We start from the raw sequence: 19,958 nt of genomic DNA, 5'->3' as shown, positions 1-19,958 counted from the left end.
CACACGAATGAGGGCCTCAGAAGATGATCTCAGAGTCCGGGTAGGTTCATATGGAATGAGGCAGTCCTTGAGGTATTGAGGTCCTGGGCCATTAAGGATTTATAGGTCAAAACCAGCACTTTGAACTAGGCCTGGAAACTAATCGGTGGTGAGTGCAGACGGACCAGGATTGGTGTAATATGCTAAAACCATCTTTTTCCAGTGAGCAACCTGGCTGCTGAATTCTGCACCAGCTGAAGTTTCCAAACTGTCTTCAGAGGCAGCCCTACGTATAACACATTGCAGTAATCAATGCGGAGTTTGAAGCCCCAAGTACACAAGACTAGATGACCATTTGGTTCCCTTCCAAGTCTATAGTCCAATGATTCTATTACTTTAGCCACAATCCATAAGTGTCCTGTTGATTCTTGAGAAATACTCCTGCTTGATGCTCTTTCTCTCATGCCAGTTTCCATCGGATTAGAAAACAGAAGCCACAGTTAAACCAAGGTGAGTACATTACAGGCAGCTGTTGTGCCTGCACAGATCATAGTGTATGCACCTATGACAGCTTCCATGAATTGGAGTTTGGTGCAGGGGAAACAAATCAGGTAACAAGAGATTGGGTGAAGACACCTCCCACTCCTTCTCTGGTATGAACAGCAACATTAAAAAGCGTCTTGAAACATACCGGTAGCTGCCAGGAGCGGACTTTGCTGCGTTTCAAGCTGCTAGTGTGTGCCAAGCCTCAAAGCCCTGTTTGTCCTGAAACCATCACACACTTCTCCTGTGGCGCAATGGGCTAGTGTGTCTGGCTGTTAACCGGAAGGTTGGTGGTTTCAGTCCATCCAGGGATGGCTGTGGGCAAACTTCCTGCACCGCAGGGGGTTGGACTAGATGACCCTCAGGGTCCCTTCCAACTCTATGATTCTATGATTCTTCATATTTGGGCATAAATCCTATTGATTTCATTGAGGGGTGGGTGAATGTTGGGAGTTGCCTCCACCAAACAGAGAATCTTAATTGCCCTTCAGAAGTGCACTGTTGACTCAATAGCACAGGGAGTGACTGTGAATACTAGCACACAGAGGCTGGATCTAGACACATCAAAGAAGCATTTCAGTGAAACACACTGTAAATTTAAACAGGGAAAACAGGTAGAGAAAAACAGGACTCCACAGCACCGTATGGAGTCACAATGTTATATCGCATATACAACGCATATAAATCACTTTCTCTTTCCCAATCTGAGTCCTCTAGACTAGAGAGAAATAGAGTAAAAAAATGAAGTTTGCATTCTGGAAGCCTGGAAACTTCTGAATTTCCACCCTCTCCCAAATCCCAGTCTGACTCAGAAGCAACAAAACTCTTTACTCGTCGTTTATTAGATCTACCTTACCGGGTTTGTCATCAAGATACTGTGATAATTCATGCAAAAAACTTTAAAGACTTCAAAGTGCTGTAGAATAATTGTCATGTCTTATTATCTCTCTTATACCATGCCCACCTCCTAAGAGTACGCACAATTATTTGGGAATTGGGGGCTAGTGCCAGGCACTTCCCCTCCCTGGAAAAAAGGCAAACATGGTCGGTTTTATTTTTTTATTTTTTTATAATGACAGAAGAGAACAATCTTCAATGATACAAGCGTATGAAACAAAGACATATCTGATGCCAGGGATATTAGTCATCAATATTCGCTTTGCAAAGACAAAAACAGTGATGACTAAGGTGTGCCTGACACATTGCTTATAGTCTATTTCCTCTCCTGGTATTTAATTCCCCAGGGGGCCACTTCAGAATAATGCTTTCCACACCATGGTCATCCACATGGGGAAGGCAAGAAAGAGGGGGGCAGCTGCATTCACTGGATTAACCATAATCCCCAGGTTGCCAGCTTTCGTTATTTTACAAAAAGAATAAATATCTAGCATTTGTAGAACCTGAGATATGGGATAAAATGCACAGATACCATTCTTCTCATTTATTTTTTCTGGTAAGAAACTAACCTGCTCTCTCTCCTTTCCATGTTTGGCTTGTCTTTCACTTCCCAGAGTTCACTGGGAAGAAGGATTTATTGTTCAGCCACTCTGGGAATTGTAGCTTTGTGAGGGGAATGGGAGTCTTCTAAAAACACCCAGCACCCTTAACAAGCTACCATGAGACTCTTTATCTCAGGGTCGTGGGTTCAAGCCCCACATTGGGTAAAAGATTCCAGCATTGCAGGGGGTTGGACTAGATGGCCCTTGTGGTCCCTTCCCACTCTACAATTCTATGATTTACATTATTCTATTTGGGGGGAGGGAGTCATGGCTGCTTAAAGTGGTATGGCTTTAAATGTACAGCAGACCCTCCAGGTGTCCCTATTTTCAGTGACGTCCCTGATTTAGAGAAGCCGTCCCAGTTTCTGATTTGATCCCGGAATGTCTCGCTTTTCCTTAGGATGTCCTTATTTTCATTGGAGAAATGTTGGAAGGTATGGAGTTATCCGACCCCAAGCCTTCTGAAGGCAATTCTGTGTAGGGAAGGGGTTTTTTATGTTTAATGTTTTATTATGTTTTTATATATGTTGGAAGCTGCCCAGAGTGGCTGGGGCAACTCAGTAAGATGTGTGGGGTATAAATAGTAAAATTAGCATTATGGAATGGGACAACCCTATTTTCATCAGAGAAATGCATGTGTCCAGTGCAAATGGGGGCTACATTGGGCAAAACAAGCCATAAAACTCTCTAGTAGAGAGGAGGCAAATCTGAAATTTGAGATTCAAATGACTGCAAATTCAAATTCTTAATTATGTAGTATATTATTTTGCATTTATTTATTGCATTTCTAAACCACTTTTCCTCCAAAGATTATACCTGGTTCTCTCACTCACTCATTCTACAAGCATTTACTCCTCACAACAACCCTGTGGTGTAAGTTAGGTTGAGAGATACTGACTGGTGGTCCAATGTCACCTAGTAAGCTTCACGGCCGAGTGCGGATTTGAACTCAGGTCTTCTAACTCAAGAGTGACACTCTACATTGGCTCTCACTTACACTGACTCTCGTTGCCTTTGCAAATCAAAGGTGAGCGAATCAAAGCAGCATCACTAGCACATTAGAACATTTAATTTAATAACCTTTTACAGTAATTTCAATGAAAGGAGAGGTTATTGTTAAACAAAAGCTAAAGGGTGCATTTCACATGGTATCTGACATTTTTGAGAATATTTAAAATTACTGAGCATAAATATATGCTACTAAAAGTTGCTGATCTTTGAATACCATAAATAAGCAACAAAGAAAATCAATATACACTTAGACTGCCGTTCTATACCAAATTACCTAGGAATAAACTCATTGAACTCAATAGGACCAACTCTAAGGAGGTTGTAGAAAGTTTGGATCTACACATTGCTCAAAGAGGAGTTGTGTAACTTCTGTTTGCGCAGTATGTAGTATCTATCCAATTTTCTGGCACCTGCTGTGCTGTTTAAGCCCATTGAGTGACAAGAATTTGTGGATACTCGAAGCCTCATGAGGACAAAGGGAGGCTGTGCCAATGATTGCTTTTAAAGTGGACAACTGTTTTATTTCCTTGGGTGTTTTTTTTTACTTTGTAATGAATTTGGTGGTCCCCAATTCTATGTTATGTATGTAGTGCATTGATTTCATTATCTTGTTACGTCGTTGCTGTGGTCAGCACAATGACTGAACAGAACAAAATACATGTCAATTTGCAGTTGTTTTAAGGCATCCAGAAATGAAAAGGCAACAGGGTCAGAAGAGAGCCAAACACATTTTCTGCTTTCCCTTGAAATGTCCTTCAAGGATCAGCTGCAGCGAATTGCATGTGCAAGTGTTGCTGACGTGAAACAGTTAACACATGAAATTTAATACTAGAGTGGATTCAGCAAGGAGGTGAGGCATACAGAACCTCATTGTAATTAGGCCATTCAGGGTTCCTTATCTAGATGTTAGAATCAAGCAATTAGTGCATCGTGATCTAAGGAAGCGGAACCAGTGCTTAATTAGCACAGGTCCAGGCTGGGCCACTGCTGCACTTGCATTCACACTGCATTGTCCCAATAGGGAACTCGCCAAAATAGAAATCCAGCATTTGTTGTACAGTTAAAGAGCAGAGGGCTGGGATGTTAATCTAGGTCAGACAATCCAGATAACAAGGCACTGTGCTTAGGATTCAAAATGCAAGCGTTATTCCATACCCTTCAGCATTCCTCCAATGAAAATAGGGACATGCTAAGGAAAAGCAGGATATTCCAGGATCCAATCAGAAACCAGGACAGCTTCTCTAAATCAGGGATGTCCCTGGAAAATAGGGACACTTGAAGTGTCTGGTATTCTGTTTATTTATTTATTTCATATATTTATATGCTACTTAATACTAGAACACTCTCTAAGCAGTTTACGAAAAGATAACAAGTGTGTGTGTGTGTGTGTGTGTGTGTGAGAGAGAGAGAGAGAGAGAGAGAGAGAGAGGACAAATGACAGATAGATAGATAGATAGATAGATAGATAGACAGACAGACAGACAGACAGACAAAATAAAAAATAACAATATAAAACTAAGACTGCAATAACAGATAAAACAATATTTTTTAAAAAGAAACCCAAAATGTAGCAACACTCTTAGAAAACTTTTTAGGAATCGGGGAAATGGCTCAGTAGCCTGGCCATCAAGTGTCAGTAAGGTGAATGGAGGACAGGAGAGAGGTATGGTCTGCAGCTATTCTGACCCTGCTGCCCTCAAGCCCTCCAACCTTATCCACCTCATTGCTCACCATGCTGTCTCCTGCCTATAACCACTTGAACAGAGGCACCATCCCTTCTCTCTTTCGCCCCACTAACACACGCACATCACACCCAATTCTGTCTTCCACCCACTCCCAAGCGATTTCCTTACTCAGACCATTCACACTGCATAAACACAAATCACAGAGCATCCCCCTCGAGTCCATTATCACTCATGCCATATTACTCCCACACCTCCACCAATACTCACAAATGCACCATCCACCCAATCTCTCCCACACTTCCTTCTTAATCACCAATCTCTCAATCTAGTCTGCAGCAAAAACATCAAGGCAACAGTAAAAGCACTGGCAGAAGCATGTAAAATATTTAAGATCCTGCCACCCATCAATCACACAGATGTGTTGTTCTGGGCAGCTTTCTGGCTCTCACCCAGGTTGCTATTTCTCACCCAAGACTCTCAGCCAAGAATGGTTCTGGGACTGCACTCCACTCCCTGGTACTCCTTTCTCCCATCAATAATGCCCTCAGACATTTCTAGTCCACACAACAGGGACTTCACACAAAAAAGTGTATCTGAAGAAGTGTGCATGCACACAAAAGCTCATACCAAGAACAAACTTAGTTGGTCTCTAAGGTGCTACTGGAAGGAATTTTTTATTTTGTTTTGTTTTGACAAAAAATAGTTCAATTTGAAGGCAGGCACCCTTGCCCTCATCACAACCCCAAAGGGGAAACCCTAAAGTGTGGCCCTACCCTTTGATTTTGCCCCTTCACGCTATCCATATGTGGCAGACATTGCACTTCAGCAGTGCTGACTTTGTAGAGTAGACCTATAACTGCTGAAGTGCCTTCTTCTACACAGCTACTCAAGGTAGAGCAGTCCTCTCCTCTTCACCATCTGGCCACTCTAGGTGTCTAAGGCAGCCAGCTAAAGAGCATTCACTTGAATGGAACTGTGACATTGTTATAGAAAAAGAGTGGAAATCAATTGAAACCCAGGGCGTAATTCTAAGTTTATTTAGTGAATCAAGAAATAAGAATATGCAATTTAATTTGAATCAGTAAGAAAATTAGTAGTAATGAATAATAAAAAGCTTCCACATCCTGGATTATTCTTGGAAACTTGGATATTTGTTTTTTTTCTTCTTTTTTGTGTGTTAAAGTAAACAATAAAAAAGAAAGAAAAAGAATGGAACTGTGACATGGAAATTGCAAATGCAACCTCGCAACACACCATGAACCACACTGTCCTGGGGGGGGGTCCCTAAAGGGAAACATAGAAGCTGTGGTTTTAGCGCTTTTCCTACTGACACATCTGCCACCAGAATTCCTGCTTCTCCACCATTTGATCAACATCAATCTATATATAATCTGTTTTACTTTACCCCAGCCTAAGACACACTTCAGAAACAAATGCAACATGAAGCTCCATTTTTCGGTGATGCAAGCATAAAGTGATGGGCATGCATTTGTGATCTCAGCCTTTGAAAAAACAAAACACCACTGAGGTGTCAGTCTTAGTCCTAGTTTTCTCATCCTGGTGTCCTCCAGATGCTGCTGAACTACAACTCCCATCATACCTGACTGCTGGCCATGTTGGCTGGAACTGATGGGAGTTGTAATCCAGTAACATCAAGGGGGCACCGTATTGGAGAAAGCAGGTCTAGTCCTTTGAAACTAGTGGCTCAACCAGCCAGCATCACATTCTGCAGCAGTGGATTAAAAAAACAACAACAACCAGGTGCTGAGGGCAAACACAGACCGTCATTTCTGTGCGCCCTGCTTGTGAACAGCCAAAGGCACCCAACAAACCGCTGCTGTAAACAGATCACTGACTGAGATCCTGAAAGGCACCTCTCATCATGGTTGTTGGGTTTTCAATGGATAATTCAGTGCATGTATAATCCAGTCTAAGGCAGGCTGTGAGACAACCCAGGACACGCTTAATTTCCTTTCAATGTTGCTCCTTCCTAGCTGTTTTCATGCATTCTCTGAAGACAGGAATGGGATTGTACCCTCTGCCCCCACTCCAAACCACCTGAGAGTGTTCCTTGAATAGGGCCTGCAGCATCTGAACAAGCACAGGCTCCCTCCATGCAACTGTGAATTCTGCAAAAGGCAAGGTCCCTGTACATGTGCACAGCCTGTGTGTGTCTATTTGTACACGCAGGTGCTCTAACTGCACCTTTGACCAAGTGCACAGAGGTCTGGAGCAATGACACCAATCCTGATTCCATCTTCCCTTCCCATGAGCATTTGGTGAAGGCAGATATGGGGAGAGGGAAGGGGTTCCTGTTGAATAATTTCCTGAGGCGGTAAGAACAAATGAACCATCATCATCACTCATCAGGAGATGGCAATTTTGCACATGCAAATTAGCAAGCCACTGCCGCAATTAGGTGTGCAGATTCGCTTTAAATTGCTATGAGCAATTTTCAAGGACTGTTGTGTTCCATTAAGTACACTGTGATGTTCTGTGGCTTTTCTTACGCTTTCACACAAGACACTATCAGAAAAATCAGAGCTATGGAACTGGAGCTGGCCAGTGGGCAAAGTCAGCCATTCCTCATTGCCCAGTGGGCTGACTTGGTCTGCCTGGCCACACCCCTGTCAAAGTTCAAAGGGGCTAAATGTACAGTTACAGTGAACCCCTGAAGTCCATATGCAAGCAAGGTTCAGATTCAAATGGACATTCTTCCTCTGCAGACAGGATCCAAATGAACAAAGGACCCTGACCTGATTCAGACTATTTCAATGATCTTATGAGAAGCACTGATTGCAACAAATATTGTTTTATGTCTGAAGAAGATCAAATATTGGTGCCAAAAATGTGAACTCACCCAAACAATGTGTGCAGCTATCAGTGCCTTCTTCAACTATCTGCATATATAAAACTTTCTTTCACAGAACACACATAGTCCAAAAAGCATATGTGTACATTTCTAAAGAATGGAAATAAGTTGATTAGATTCTAACACATCAGCTTGGGGTGGGTAAGGAGGAGTTAACTTTAAAATTAAATGACGTGCCTAAAGGACTGGAATGAAACCTGTTCCTCCCTCTCTCTTAATTTCCCATGCTCCACAGCTGTAAGGTGGTTTCTCTTGGCTCACATCGGGTATCTGCAATGGGGTGGAAGAAACAATTTTAGAGCAGGAGAGGGGTAAGAGGAAGGAAGGATGTGGGTTTTCTTTCTATCATTTATGCACTATGTTTAATGTTAAAAGCTAACCGCCAATTAATACTTTACAGCCAAACCAGCCAACGTATGCTTAATAAACATGTGTGCCTCAAGAAGCTGGCACCAGAGAACATTGGCTATCTGCCCTGGCTGCCACCCTGACACACCCAAGCAGAGGCTCTTGCTTGTAAGTAAGAAAGAGATATTTATCCAGGCAGACAATGGTCCAGGTTCAGCAGCAGGCACAAGACACAGGAGTCACGGCTCAGGAGCTGAAGAGCAGGACAAGAAGTTCAGAACTGGATAAAAGCAATGAAGATGCCCGAACAAGTTTCCACGCCTCACCCACCAAGCTTTGAAAGACAAGGTGTGGCAGTCTCCTTTGCAAAACACCTTTGCCTTGCAGGAATGTCAAACCCACCCATCTTTTGGTGGGTGGGTCTGTTACTCCCACCTGTGAAGGTAGCACCTGATTCAAGACTGCACTCTCCGGCTCAGGTTCCTGTTCAGTTGCTGCTACCTCCAGTTCTGAAGGGGAGCGGGTGGCGCTGTGGGTTAAACCACAGAGCCAAGGGCTTGCTGATCAAAAGGTCGGTGGTTCGAATCCCCGCGATGGGGTGAGCTCCCGTTGCTCGGTCCCTGCTCCTGCCCACCTAGCAGTTCGAAAGCACATCAAAGTGCAAGTAGATAAATAGGTACCACTCCGGCGGGAAGGTAAACCGCGTTTCCGTGCGCTGCTCTGGTTCGCTTTGTTGTGCTGGCCACATGACCCGGAAGCTGTACGCCGGCTCCCTCGGCCATTAACACGAGATGAGCGCCGCAACCCCAGAGTGGACCTAATGGTCAGGGGTCCCTTTACCTTACTTCCAGTTCTTCCACCCCACTTGGCTGCTCCAAGCCCTCCCCAGCCTCCACTGAAACTCTCCACTCTACAGGAAAATGAGGAGAAGCTAGAATCCCTGCTCCCTCTTCCCTAAGCAACGGACGTCAGGATGGAAATGGAAGACCCTCCGTCCTCCAACTTGTGTTCCCACCATTCAGCATTTCCCCTCTCTCTCACACACACACACACTTTTCTTCCTCCTTCTCTTGAGTCAGAGCAGGCATAGGCAAACTCGGCCCTCCAGATGTTTTGGGACTACAACTCCCATCATCCCTGACTACTGGTCCTGTTAGCTAGGGGTGATGGGAGTTGCAATCCCAAAACATCTGGAGGGCCGAGTTTGCCTATGCCTGAGTCAGAGCCTGCCAATCCAACCAAATTCTGACTGCACACTGCAGGGCTCGTGACAATATTGACCACTCATAATAAGGACATATTTGCATTATAAAATAGTCTTCTGTGCCCTCTGAGCATTTACCTCCCTACCAGCCAATTGAAATGGCCCCCCGTTCTTTCTTAACACTGGAAGAGCATGAGACAACAACTGCCAAAGCCATGTTATTGTGCCTGTTTAATTGTTACCGCCAGAATGATATTTCACACCATGTAGATTTGCTGCTGCTGCTTTCCTGTGTACTAAATCCTGTTCCATGGAGCCCCACCCTGCAAATCCACATGCAACCACAATAATAGTTATCTGAAGGTGTGATTGAAAACTAAATAGCAGTCACTTATACAGCCATGTTTACTCAAAGCCCTTCCTCTTCAACCGGGTCGGAGTGCAATCCTAGCACATAGCCATACTCTCTTTTCTGACATTCTGTTTGCATGCTCCATTCTTCACAATAAGCAGAAGTAGTTCTACATTGATGGAATGCAAGTTTGCGGTTTGTGGTGTAAATAATTATTAATTCAAATAATTGCATTTGTGTCTACAATATTGGCTGAAACTACGTGTGTGTTTCCCCAAACACATTTTAACAGGTGTTGGCTTAATTTCCTATGGTCTACACTGACTTTACCTTCTTCTTTTTTCTTCTTTTTTACTAACATTTACTAACACTAGCTGCCTGTTCAAAGGGAGAGAAGGATAGTGAAGAATATTGTGAAAATGGATGTACCAATTTACTGTTAAAGCATAAAGTATTTATTTATTTATTTATTTATTTAAGTGAGAATTTTCTCAACTTTTAAGGCATCATGTTAGAGAATTATGACTAAGAACTCTTGCTAAAAGAAATTATTATTATTATTATTATTATTATTATTATTATTATTATTATTATCATTAATTTGTACCCCGCCCATCTGGCTGGGTCTGCTGATCCAATCAAGGTTCACATAGTCCGGCACTTTCTGCAATCTGCAACCAGAAGGGATTTAGGAGTGCTGAGTTTAGAGGCCTGGGACCCTTAGAAATCAGAACATGGACTGAGACTATGGTTGTTAAATGAAGTGGTTTCTTTTTGAGTATTTTTCTTGTTCACAGTTACATGCAGACTGGTGTTCTTCCTCCCAGAATTATCTGTAAGTCCTGGGATAGACTAGTCTAATTTCTGGAATCCTGGTCTAGATTGAGGAATAGATCCACCACCATAGACATTACAAGATGGTTCACCAGAAACAGGGTAATAGGTCACAATTTAGCTTCTGCCCACCCTTCTGCCATAATTATCCCTGTCAGCTTTGGGGTGTCTTGACACTGCAGGTTTAACAGTAATTTGCTTTCCCCAAGGTACTCTGGGAACTGTAACAGTAGGGAAGATCTAGCTCAGTTCCCTCACCAAATTCTCATGATTCACTGGATACCCATCCAGAGTTATAGGACTATATTCAGCCTTGTCATATCTAGAGCAAATTTAAGTCCCATTGATTTTAATGGGTCTATGCTAAGTTTGAGTAGCTGGGATCCAAGCCATGGTTGGCATCATTACAGCACTAGCAATGCATGTCAGGAAAGAAACACGCACACCACCACCAATGGTATAGATCAGGCATAGGCAAACTCGGCCCTCTAGATGTTTTGAAACTACAATTCCCATCATCCCTGATGACTGGTCCTGTTAGCTAGGGATGATGGGAGTTGTAGTCCCAAAACATCTGGAGGGCCGAGTTTGCCTATGCCTGGTATAGATCCCTTTGCCCAATTCCACACTGGAGAGCAGGGCTGCCTTTTGCTGCTGGCAGAGGGTCCCCAGATTCAGTCCCTGGCATCATTAGTTAAAAAGGGCCTCAGGTAGCAAATTTAGGAAGTAAGTCACCTTGGAGAGCCACTGCCAATAGACAGCACTGGGTTTAATGTGACAAAGGCCAGATTCAATATAAGGTAGCTTTGTATGTTTAGTTCAAGGCTAAGCAGCAAAGAAGGAAGCAACAATTAGGACAAAGGACTAAGAACTGAAAGCCAAATCTGCTGTCCAGTCACACTCTGAAAATAAGTCAATCTTTGCATGCCCTAGTTGACCATCTGTACAGGGCAATGATCAGAATGTGCCTTTATCTGAAAATGGCTGAAAATGATTACTGTACAATGTGCATGACTCATTGACAGAGCCCACTCCTAGCATGCAGAACGTCTTAGGGTCCATCTCCATCAGGAGGGTTCGCAAAGACCTGCATCCTAAAAGGAATTGCCAATCAGGGCAGACAGAAGTGGACTGCACAGACCACTGTCATAATTTAGTAAAGAGCAAACACAGAAGCAGTCCCTAGGTCCACCTTACCCATCTTCCTTTCTTATAGAAAGTTAAAAGGCACAGGTACATTGATCCTTGTGGATTTCATTCTCCAGATCCCTCCATTGGAAGAACTATCCAGTTATTCCTTCTTTCTGCTTCGTGTTTGTTCATCAGTTACTAATCCTCAATATGACTTTTCTCACTCCATTACTGCTAAACATTCTTTTTTGAAGTCTAAGTACACCGTGGTAAGAGGAACCCCTCTATCAAGATGCTTGTTGACACTCTCCTAGAACTTGGGTAGGCTAGTGAGACAGGCCCTACGCAAGCAGAAGCCATGCTATTTCTGCTTCAGCAAGACTTGTCCTTCTATGTGCTCAGTAATTCTGTCTTTAACAACGATTTCCATCAGTGTTTTTCTGGAACAGACATTAAGCTAATCAGCCTGTATTTCCAGGCTCTACCCCCTCCTAACTCTTTGCTGTTGTTGGTATAATTATTGTGCCGATGTGGATGTATGGAGTTTAAACTGAACATAGAAAAATATATATACAGTATCAGGAGCATTTCCTAAATAAAGATCCTGTTAGATAAGCAAATTAAAAGCCACATTATTGCAAGGCCTTTCATGGAAAGGCACATGTGATGTAGAATTGTGACCTCCATGGCTACTGAGTGTCATTTCCTTAGCCATGGCAACAGCCAAGCTACTGTCACTGTAATTATACAATAACGGTTCGCTATCTGGGCAGACATAACCCCTCGGTGAGACACAGGAATGAGCAAAATAAGGGCTTGCATCTGCTAATAGAAATAAGCCCCCCTTTTATAATTGTCCTTATGATCACAGTTGTGCTCATGTTTGCTGCTTTAATCCAGCATCATTGGTAGATTCCCCAACCCCCTCCACCTTTGATGAGATTAATGCAAAGCCTTCAGAACTAAGTATGTAATGGGAAGGGTGTAACTGGCAGCTTTATTTAGCCTTAGGGTAATTTGACATGTTTGGTCACCAACGGGTTCTTCTGTTACATGCAGGAGAGCAAGCCTTTCATTTCTGCAAGAAGTCTTTAATTGTCTCCTGCATTCATTCCAACCTTGTCATTTCATGCAATTTTAGTGTTTTGGCAGGCTTTCAATACCAACCTTAGCAAAGAGCTTGAGCTGCGATTGAAATTTATGCACAAAGGGCACACAGTCCAACTACACTTAAACAATGAGTTCAATGAGAGAAAGTGACTATTTCAAAAAATGAGCAGCTGAAAGCAAAAGTTTGTTCCATTTCTCACTGATCTGCTGCACTACTGCAATGCAAAGGCAATGATCCACTCCTTTCCAATAGGGCAGGAGGCAGCAAACTTTTTCAGCAGGGGGCTGGTCCACTGTCCCTCAGACCTTTGGGGGGCAGACTATATTGTTTGGGGGGGGAGAATGAACAAATTCCTATGCCCCACAAATAACCCAGAGGTGCATTTTAAATAAAAGGGCACATTCTACACATGTAAAAACACACTGATTCCTGGACCATCTGCGGGCCGGATTCAGAGTGTGATTGGGCCAGATCCGGCCCCCGGGCCTTAGTTTGCCTACCCATGCAATAGGGCTAGGGTGGTCATGTGTCCTATTTTAAAGAGGACAGTCCTCTATTTGAAGGGTTGTCTGATTTAAATTCTAAGAACCATTAGAAGGGAGAGCAGGATGGGCCCTGAAGATGCCTATCAGTTAGCGCCTAGATACCAGACTTGCAGGCACACAAGTTACCTAACCACAACAGTCTGGGGTACTGTATTAATGCATCAATAACAGCAAGCATTTCTAAATCTGCATATATACATACAAACTAGCACATGCATGTTTTGTGCAAATCTGTGTCCTGGTTTGTTTTCTTGGGGGTGAGTAAGTTGCCACCCTACATGGGACCATCAAAGCAATTCACATTTGCAAATTTTATTTTTTTCATTTTAATAATTTGTATGCTGCTTAATATTGCAGTGACTAAGTGGTAACTCTGTACATCAAATGACAATAGATATACAAGAGCAACCACCACATTTCCTGGTGAGGTATGGGCTGAATGCGGCTATTTGACACTGCTGGGATGGGGGACCAATTGAGATGCATCTCTGAGATTTATAGAATCTGATGAATTCCTGAATGATCTGGGAGCGGTCATAATGAGTTGTTGAGTGAAATGAAACCAATAAGCAGATGACACGGAGCTCTATCTCTCTGTTTCATCTGAACTGGGAGAGGCAGTTGAGGTGCCTTGGAGTAGGGTTGCCATATTTTGAAAAAGAAAACAGAAAACGCCATGACAGCCATTCAAAGCAGATAAATGAATATGTCTCAAATTTTACCCCTGAAAAAGAGGACGTGTCCTGGAAAAAGAAACACATGACAACCCAACCTTGGAGGCAGTGACAAGGTGGATGTGGGCAAATAAATTAAGCTGAATCTTGAAAAGACAAAGGTATTAGCTGATTTCATCCTGTGGTGTACCACAAAGACCACAATGGCCATTGTATAGGTAACATAATGCTCCGTTGTACAGGACCCAAGTAGTTGCTTCCTAAAAGTTGGTCCTATCTTCCTGGGTTACAGTGCTACAGACCCTTAAAGGAATTCTATAGTCCGTTCTTCGAACCAAGTGAAGAGCAATAACAGAAACCTCCTGCCTGTTTCCAGAGGAGGATAAAGTGACTTTTGTCACTCACGTTCTGCTTGCACCAGTCCAAATGTATCTAATGGGCATTTTCTCTGAAGTGTATCCAACTTGCATAGTCTTCCTTGGGCCTTCTGCTGCACCTCCTCCCAACTTCTGAAGATTGCAAGAAGCGCAAAGCAATTTACAGCCTGCATGGCAGCTGCTGTGATGCTCACACAGTGCTCCCCTTCAACACTTCCATTTCAGACAGGAAGGGAATTCTTCTTGTCCTCAGCCACTGACTACACAACACCCATGTATAAATCCCCATATAGAGCAATCAACATAGGACTCTGCCATCTAGGCACAAGCAGACTGCTAGGCCCGTTAAAAAAGAATGCCTGGGTGTGCCAGTTGTGGGGGCAGCGCCATTGCTGTTGACTCCTACTTTGGATTTGCAGGCATCCTGCATGGTTTTTACAAGCAGCACAACTCTAAGCAAGATCCTTGGCAGACAGCAAGCAAGAATCTACCCACATCCAGCCACTAACATTACTTTGTTCCTTTTCTTCTCCCGGGGAACGCTTACAGGGTCCGCTGAGGATACAAACGGCCCACCAGAGCAAAGAATAAATTAGCACAGCTGGATGGCACAGTCTTAGCAGCTACTGAGTACTGTGCACTGACAAGCTACTTGGCAGGTTATGTCACAGTTTACAGGCACTGATTCATGGCTGTTAATTAGCGCCTATGGAGCGCCAGCCCTGCACTAGGTGCTGCACACAAGGCAGAAGTGACAAAGTCCCTGCCCAGCAGGCTTACAATGTTAAGCAGAAGACAGGACAAAAGTGAAGGGCGAGATTTGGAGAGAGGAGGAACAAGGGTGGGAGGGTGAGCTGGGAGCAGACAGCACTAGCGAGGCGAGGCCAGGGTGATTCAGGAAAAGGCGTCTACAGTTCGTGATACAGTTTGTTTTTCTAAAATAAAGGCAAAAGCAGGAATTCTGTTTGCTGGAGATTAGCATTCATCTATACAACACTGACAGTTTTAATTGCATTAATGTTATTGGGTCGTGCTTTTTTTGTTGTTGTTGTTGTTGCTGATCACAAGTGAGAACCAAAGTAACAGGATTTGTCAACATCACTGTTGAAACCTTTAGGAGGGGCAGGGATGAGCAGGAGAAAAGTAAATCCCTGCCACTTCATGGATCAAAATGCCAGTTAGGGCTGGTTCATTCAGTACATCTTATGTCCTAGCAAATAGTTCTGGATAAATGGGGCTCTCAAGCACAAGCATAGCCAGGATTTTTGTTAGGGGAGGCAGAACCTCAGATTTGTATTGATTTGTATTGATTTGGGGGGGGGCAGCTGCCTCCCTGCCTCCTCCTTGGGGAGCCCATTCTTTCAAGCATACACTTGATGTGTTGATCAGGCAATCACATATATGGGGGCGGCAACAATCCCCGCCCCCACCCCCCATTGTCACAGTCATGGTGCTGCTCTCTGGAGACAATATGCATGATAACTTGTTACCAATTACATTAGCTCAGGCAAGTGCAAACCCAGGAAGAACTGGGTGGATTAAAAATATATTGTGTAAATTGGCACAGAGGTCAGAGCAATTTTATTTCTGGTCTTGTTGCCAGAGAAGGCACTGACTTTTATGGCAAAAGCCACTGTCTTTTTCCAAAAACTCAAGAGGCTCAAGGAAGCCCACTGTCAGCTCAGTCCGTAGAGCATGGGACTCTTAATCTCAGGGTTCAAGCCCTACTTTGGGTAAAAGATTCCTGCAATGTCCAGGGGGTGAACTAGATGACTCTCGTGGTACCTTCCCACTCTACGATTCTGAGGCTGAGTTGCCCTTGTCATCCAGCCCGGACCCCCCTGCTGGCTAGGGACTAAATTGCAGCCCAAACCAGGAAGACACCTCGAGCTCCACACCAGCCGAGCTTTTGACCACCACGCTCGGCAAGCAGATCCTGCGGGACAAAACAAGCCAACAACAAACCACCTCGCCCTCGATCTCCCCGCACCCAAATCCAGGCCCTACAGAAAAGAGATTCCCCGCTGCTATTCAGCAATGCTTGCATGCCCGCGTCTGTGCTCCAACCACTCTAAAAAAAAAAACACGGGCCGTGGTGTGTGTGCAACTCCGGCGCTCTCCGGAACTTCAGCTCAACTTCAGGCTAACGAAAGACTCGCGCATCGCCCTCGATGACACCAGTGAAGCCATCGCAGCCCTTAGAAACAGCTCCGTTTCCTTCTCAGCGCCGCCGCCGCCGCCGAGCTCCTTTCCTCGCAAGGACTGGCTCTCTTTCTTCCCACCCTCCACAACCCCCAAAGGAAAGGGCGCTGCAAACTCACCCCAAAGTGCTGATGAAGCCATTGACCGACCCTTCGGCGTACAAGGAGACGATGTCCCCAATGTGCAAGAAGCTGGACATCTCATTCATGATTCCAACTCGGCTGGTTTCCCGCCGCCTTCCTCTCCCCCCCCCCCGCCCCTCGAGCTGTTCACCTCCCACCCAGGCGATCCACCATGTGGCCGGCGGGGCACCAGGATGCAATGGTCCAAAGGCTCCTCCGCCCGAGAGGGGCGTCCGGGCAATGGATCGCCCTCCGTTCACACGTGCTTGTGCTTATCCGCCGGGACGCGGAGCGGCTCGGCACGGCAGCAAACGAGGAGGAAAGAAGCGCGGCTGTGTACTTGGGGCTGGCGCGCGGTGGAAAGGAGAGGGGGGGGGCGGTGGAGATCGGCCAGAGATTTGCATGAGTTCCCAGCGAGACACACTCTCTTTTTCGTCCAGCTCTCTACCTGCAACCAATAGAAAGCGATCAGGAAGTCTTGATGAAACATTCGATGCAAATTGGGACTGCGAGCAGGGGGTGGGGGGTGGGGTGGCGGCGGAAAAGCCACACCCCTGCTGGCCACGCCCCCTCCCACCCACGGAAGAAACTTTTTCCAGCGTTGAGAAAGAAAGGGGGAAAGTCTTTAGCTTCTGAAGAAGCGTCTCTCTTGCATGGGGAGGGAACAAGAAACTTGGGGAGGTGGGTGGGGAGGGAAATGAATTGTTTCCTCTGCTCCACCACCCCGCCCTCGCCCGAAGTATGTGTGCGTTTGGTGAGCTTCAAAAAGCAGCATTATCTGATTGTTCTTGCCGGAACTGCCCACGATTACGGCGCGAGGCTCCTGCCAAAGACGAAGAATGAAAACAAACAGACACACACACACACACACACGCCCCTCTTTTTCCTTCTTACACCAATCTTCTCCATTCACAGTCCTGCCACGCACTCTCTTGGGCTTTTGAATCCGATTCGAGGAGAAATGCTCTTCATTCGCGCATCAGTGAGCGCATGTGTGCATATACGCACACGTGTATGGACGCACAAGCGCGCGCGCGCATACTACCCCACTCCACACCCGTGCTTCGTAGGCTTTCGTCGCCGCTGATTCACGTGGGGACAAAGTTGGTGGCGCTAAAGCCGGGGGTTGCGCGCTACAGCGCTCTCTCCGCGGTCTGGGCAGGCGGCCGCGCGGGCTTCCTGTCGAGGCAGGGGCTACAGCTCAGCCTCCGGCGACACGCTGAAAGCGAGCGACAGAGAGAAAGAAAAAGAGCAGAAAGCCAAGACTTGCTCGGGCTAACTCTCCCTTTTGTTTAGCTCGGCTATAGTGTAGCTACTGTAGTTGTTTTTAAAGCGGCCGCGGCCCTTTATTCTCAGAATCTGCTCTACCCAGGGAAAGGAGGAGGGGAGGAGATAAAAGGGGAACCTGACATCAGTTTAACCCTGTGTAAAAAAAAAAAAAAAAAAGATAACAGATTCCCGGATTTGACACACGCAAAAGAACTTCTTTGAAACAACAGTATTTACCACTTTCAGAAAGTGAGAGAGTTGTACCAAAACATCTAGGTAGTGCCAGGAGTTCCTTTCAAAGTTTATTTATTTATTACATTTATATCCCGCCTTTCCTCCAGGGAGCTGAAAGTGGCCTACACACTTCTCCTCCGCCCCATTTTATCCTCACAACAACCCTGTGAGGTAGGTTAGGCTGAGAGTGTGTGACCACCAGTCCAAGGTCACCCAGTGAGCCTCATGGCTGAGTCGGGATTTGAACCCTGGTCTCCCATGTCCTAGTCAGGCACTCTAATCACTGTACCACACTGATGCTCATGTTGCTTGCTGTATGCTGTTGCATACCACAACAACCTTCACAAGCGGTGTGAGATTCCAGGAGTTTCAGGTGCACCTACCAGAGTCTGTGATCTCTTTTGGGACAATGAGGCACAACAGAGACTGTGGTGTCTTTATGATACAGTCGTATCTTGGTTTTCAAACGCCTTGGGAGTCGAAGGTTTTGGCTCCCAAACAATCGAAAACTAGACATGATTGTTCCAGTTTCCAAATGTTCTTTGGAACTCAAACGCCCAACGCTACTTCCGCGGCATCCGATTGGCTGCAGGAGCTTCCTACAGCCAATCAGAAGCCGCACGTTGGTTTCCGAATGTCTTGGAAGTCGAACGGACTTCCGGAAAGGATTCCGTTCGACTTCCAAGGTACCACTGTATATGGTTTATTTACACATATATACAAACCTGAACTTAGATGAAAGGTTTGCAGAGCATTCACATCCCAAGCAGGCCTGGCTTCCTCCATAAACGCAGCTTTGGATTTAAAGAAAGCAAAAGGCATCTTCTGTGTCTCTTTGTTACAGCTTCTCCCAGACAGCCCTCATCAAGTTGCCCCCCACCAACCCATCCACCCGCTTGCCAAGCCATTTGCAAAAACTGACGCCTTTTCCCTGTTCACTTACATCATCCACCCTGAAATCCTACACCCCTTTGGTCTCTGCCCACCAGCACACAGCTTGTCTAGCAGTGTTTGCCTGATCCTTTCCTTGATGAGCTGTCACTAGTCTTTGTGTCTTAATGGCTTACACCAGTGGTTTTGAAAGGGTGTGGCAGGAGAGAGGGCAAGTGTGGTGGGAAGACTCAAGGACAATCAAAGAAACATAAAAATTTCAGCGTGGTGTAGTATAGTATCAAAATTATATATTTATATATACACAGACACACGTACACAAACAGAAACAGTATGGTTCGTGCTCTTCTGTAGCTACATTGTTTTTATACTTTCTGGAGGTCCCAGGATCATATTATAAAGTAGTTGTGTTCTATGTTATGCATCAAACATTGCTAGAAGTTTCTTTTTGTTTTGCAATTTTATTTCCAACCAAAAAAAACAATTGGTGTGACGTGAGCAAATTTTTATTCTGAAAGTGTGGCCCAAAGAAAAAAGTTTGAGAACCACTGGCATACACTTAGCAAGACCTGTCAAGCTAGCCTGGCTTGTTAGAATGAGCTAAACCCAGGAAAGCCCATGTTTGGCAGTTTATTCACACCTTGATTAATTCTAACTTCTGCCAGTTCTAAGAATTATGGGTGACCTGCACCCACAAGCCCCAGCATATAAAAGTATGTTTTGGCTCCAGTGTCTTTAACAGCTATAAATTCCACCTGCGCAGCTTTACCAAGTGTGGAGGTACAATGATGAAGAAAGCTTCACCATCAAAGTTTCCGCCTGCCTTGCAACCACTAAACGCACCTGAACCCCAGCAGGCAAAATACAGCACACCTGTTTGCATAGAAGCCAGCTCCTAAGGGCCGAGAGGTCTTAGGCCCTGCCCCAATAAAATATTTTAGAGGGCTGTCCCCCCCTCAAAAAAAGTTGATGGTCATTGCCATTCAATGTAGGGATTGTAGAAAAAAAAATAAAACAAGTTTTGCAGAAGGGTAGGGGCTTTACAAAAATCCCAAGTGGCAACAAAACTTAAGAC

The 19,958-nt window shown here is 44.9% G+C and overlaps 1 protein-coding gene across 3 annotated transcripts in view; it reads right to left on the bottom strand.

Moving 5' to 3' along the window:
- Window positions 1-16,611, bottom strand: part of ITPR3 (inositol 1,4,5-trisphosphate receptor type 3) — a 105,993-nt gene extending 89,382 nt beyond the window's left edge. For all 3 annotated transcript variants that reach the window (XM_033152605.1, XM_033152606.1, XM_033152607.1), the window contains exon 1: window positions 16,487-16,611. In XM_033152605.1, coding sequence (XP_033008496.1) covers window positions 16,487-16,575 — 89 coding nt within the window. In that variant the 5' untranslated portion in view covers window positions 16,576-16,611. The remainder of the gene's footprint in view (window positions 1-16,486) is intronic.
- Window positions 16,612-19,958: the final 3,347 nt, after the last annotated feature.

Source organism: Lacerta agilis, chromosome 6, assembly GCF_009819535.1.
Source record: "Lacerta agilis isolate rLacAgi1 chromosome 6, rLacAgi1.pri, whole genome shotgun sequence".
Classification (NCBI taxonomy): domain Eukaryota; kingdom Metazoa; phylum Chordata; class Lepidosauria; order Squamata; family Lacertidae; genus Lacerta; species Lacerta agilis.
The sequence above is the reverse complement of the archived record's forward strand: the minus strand, read 5'-3'. Positions and strand labels throughout refer to the sequence as shown.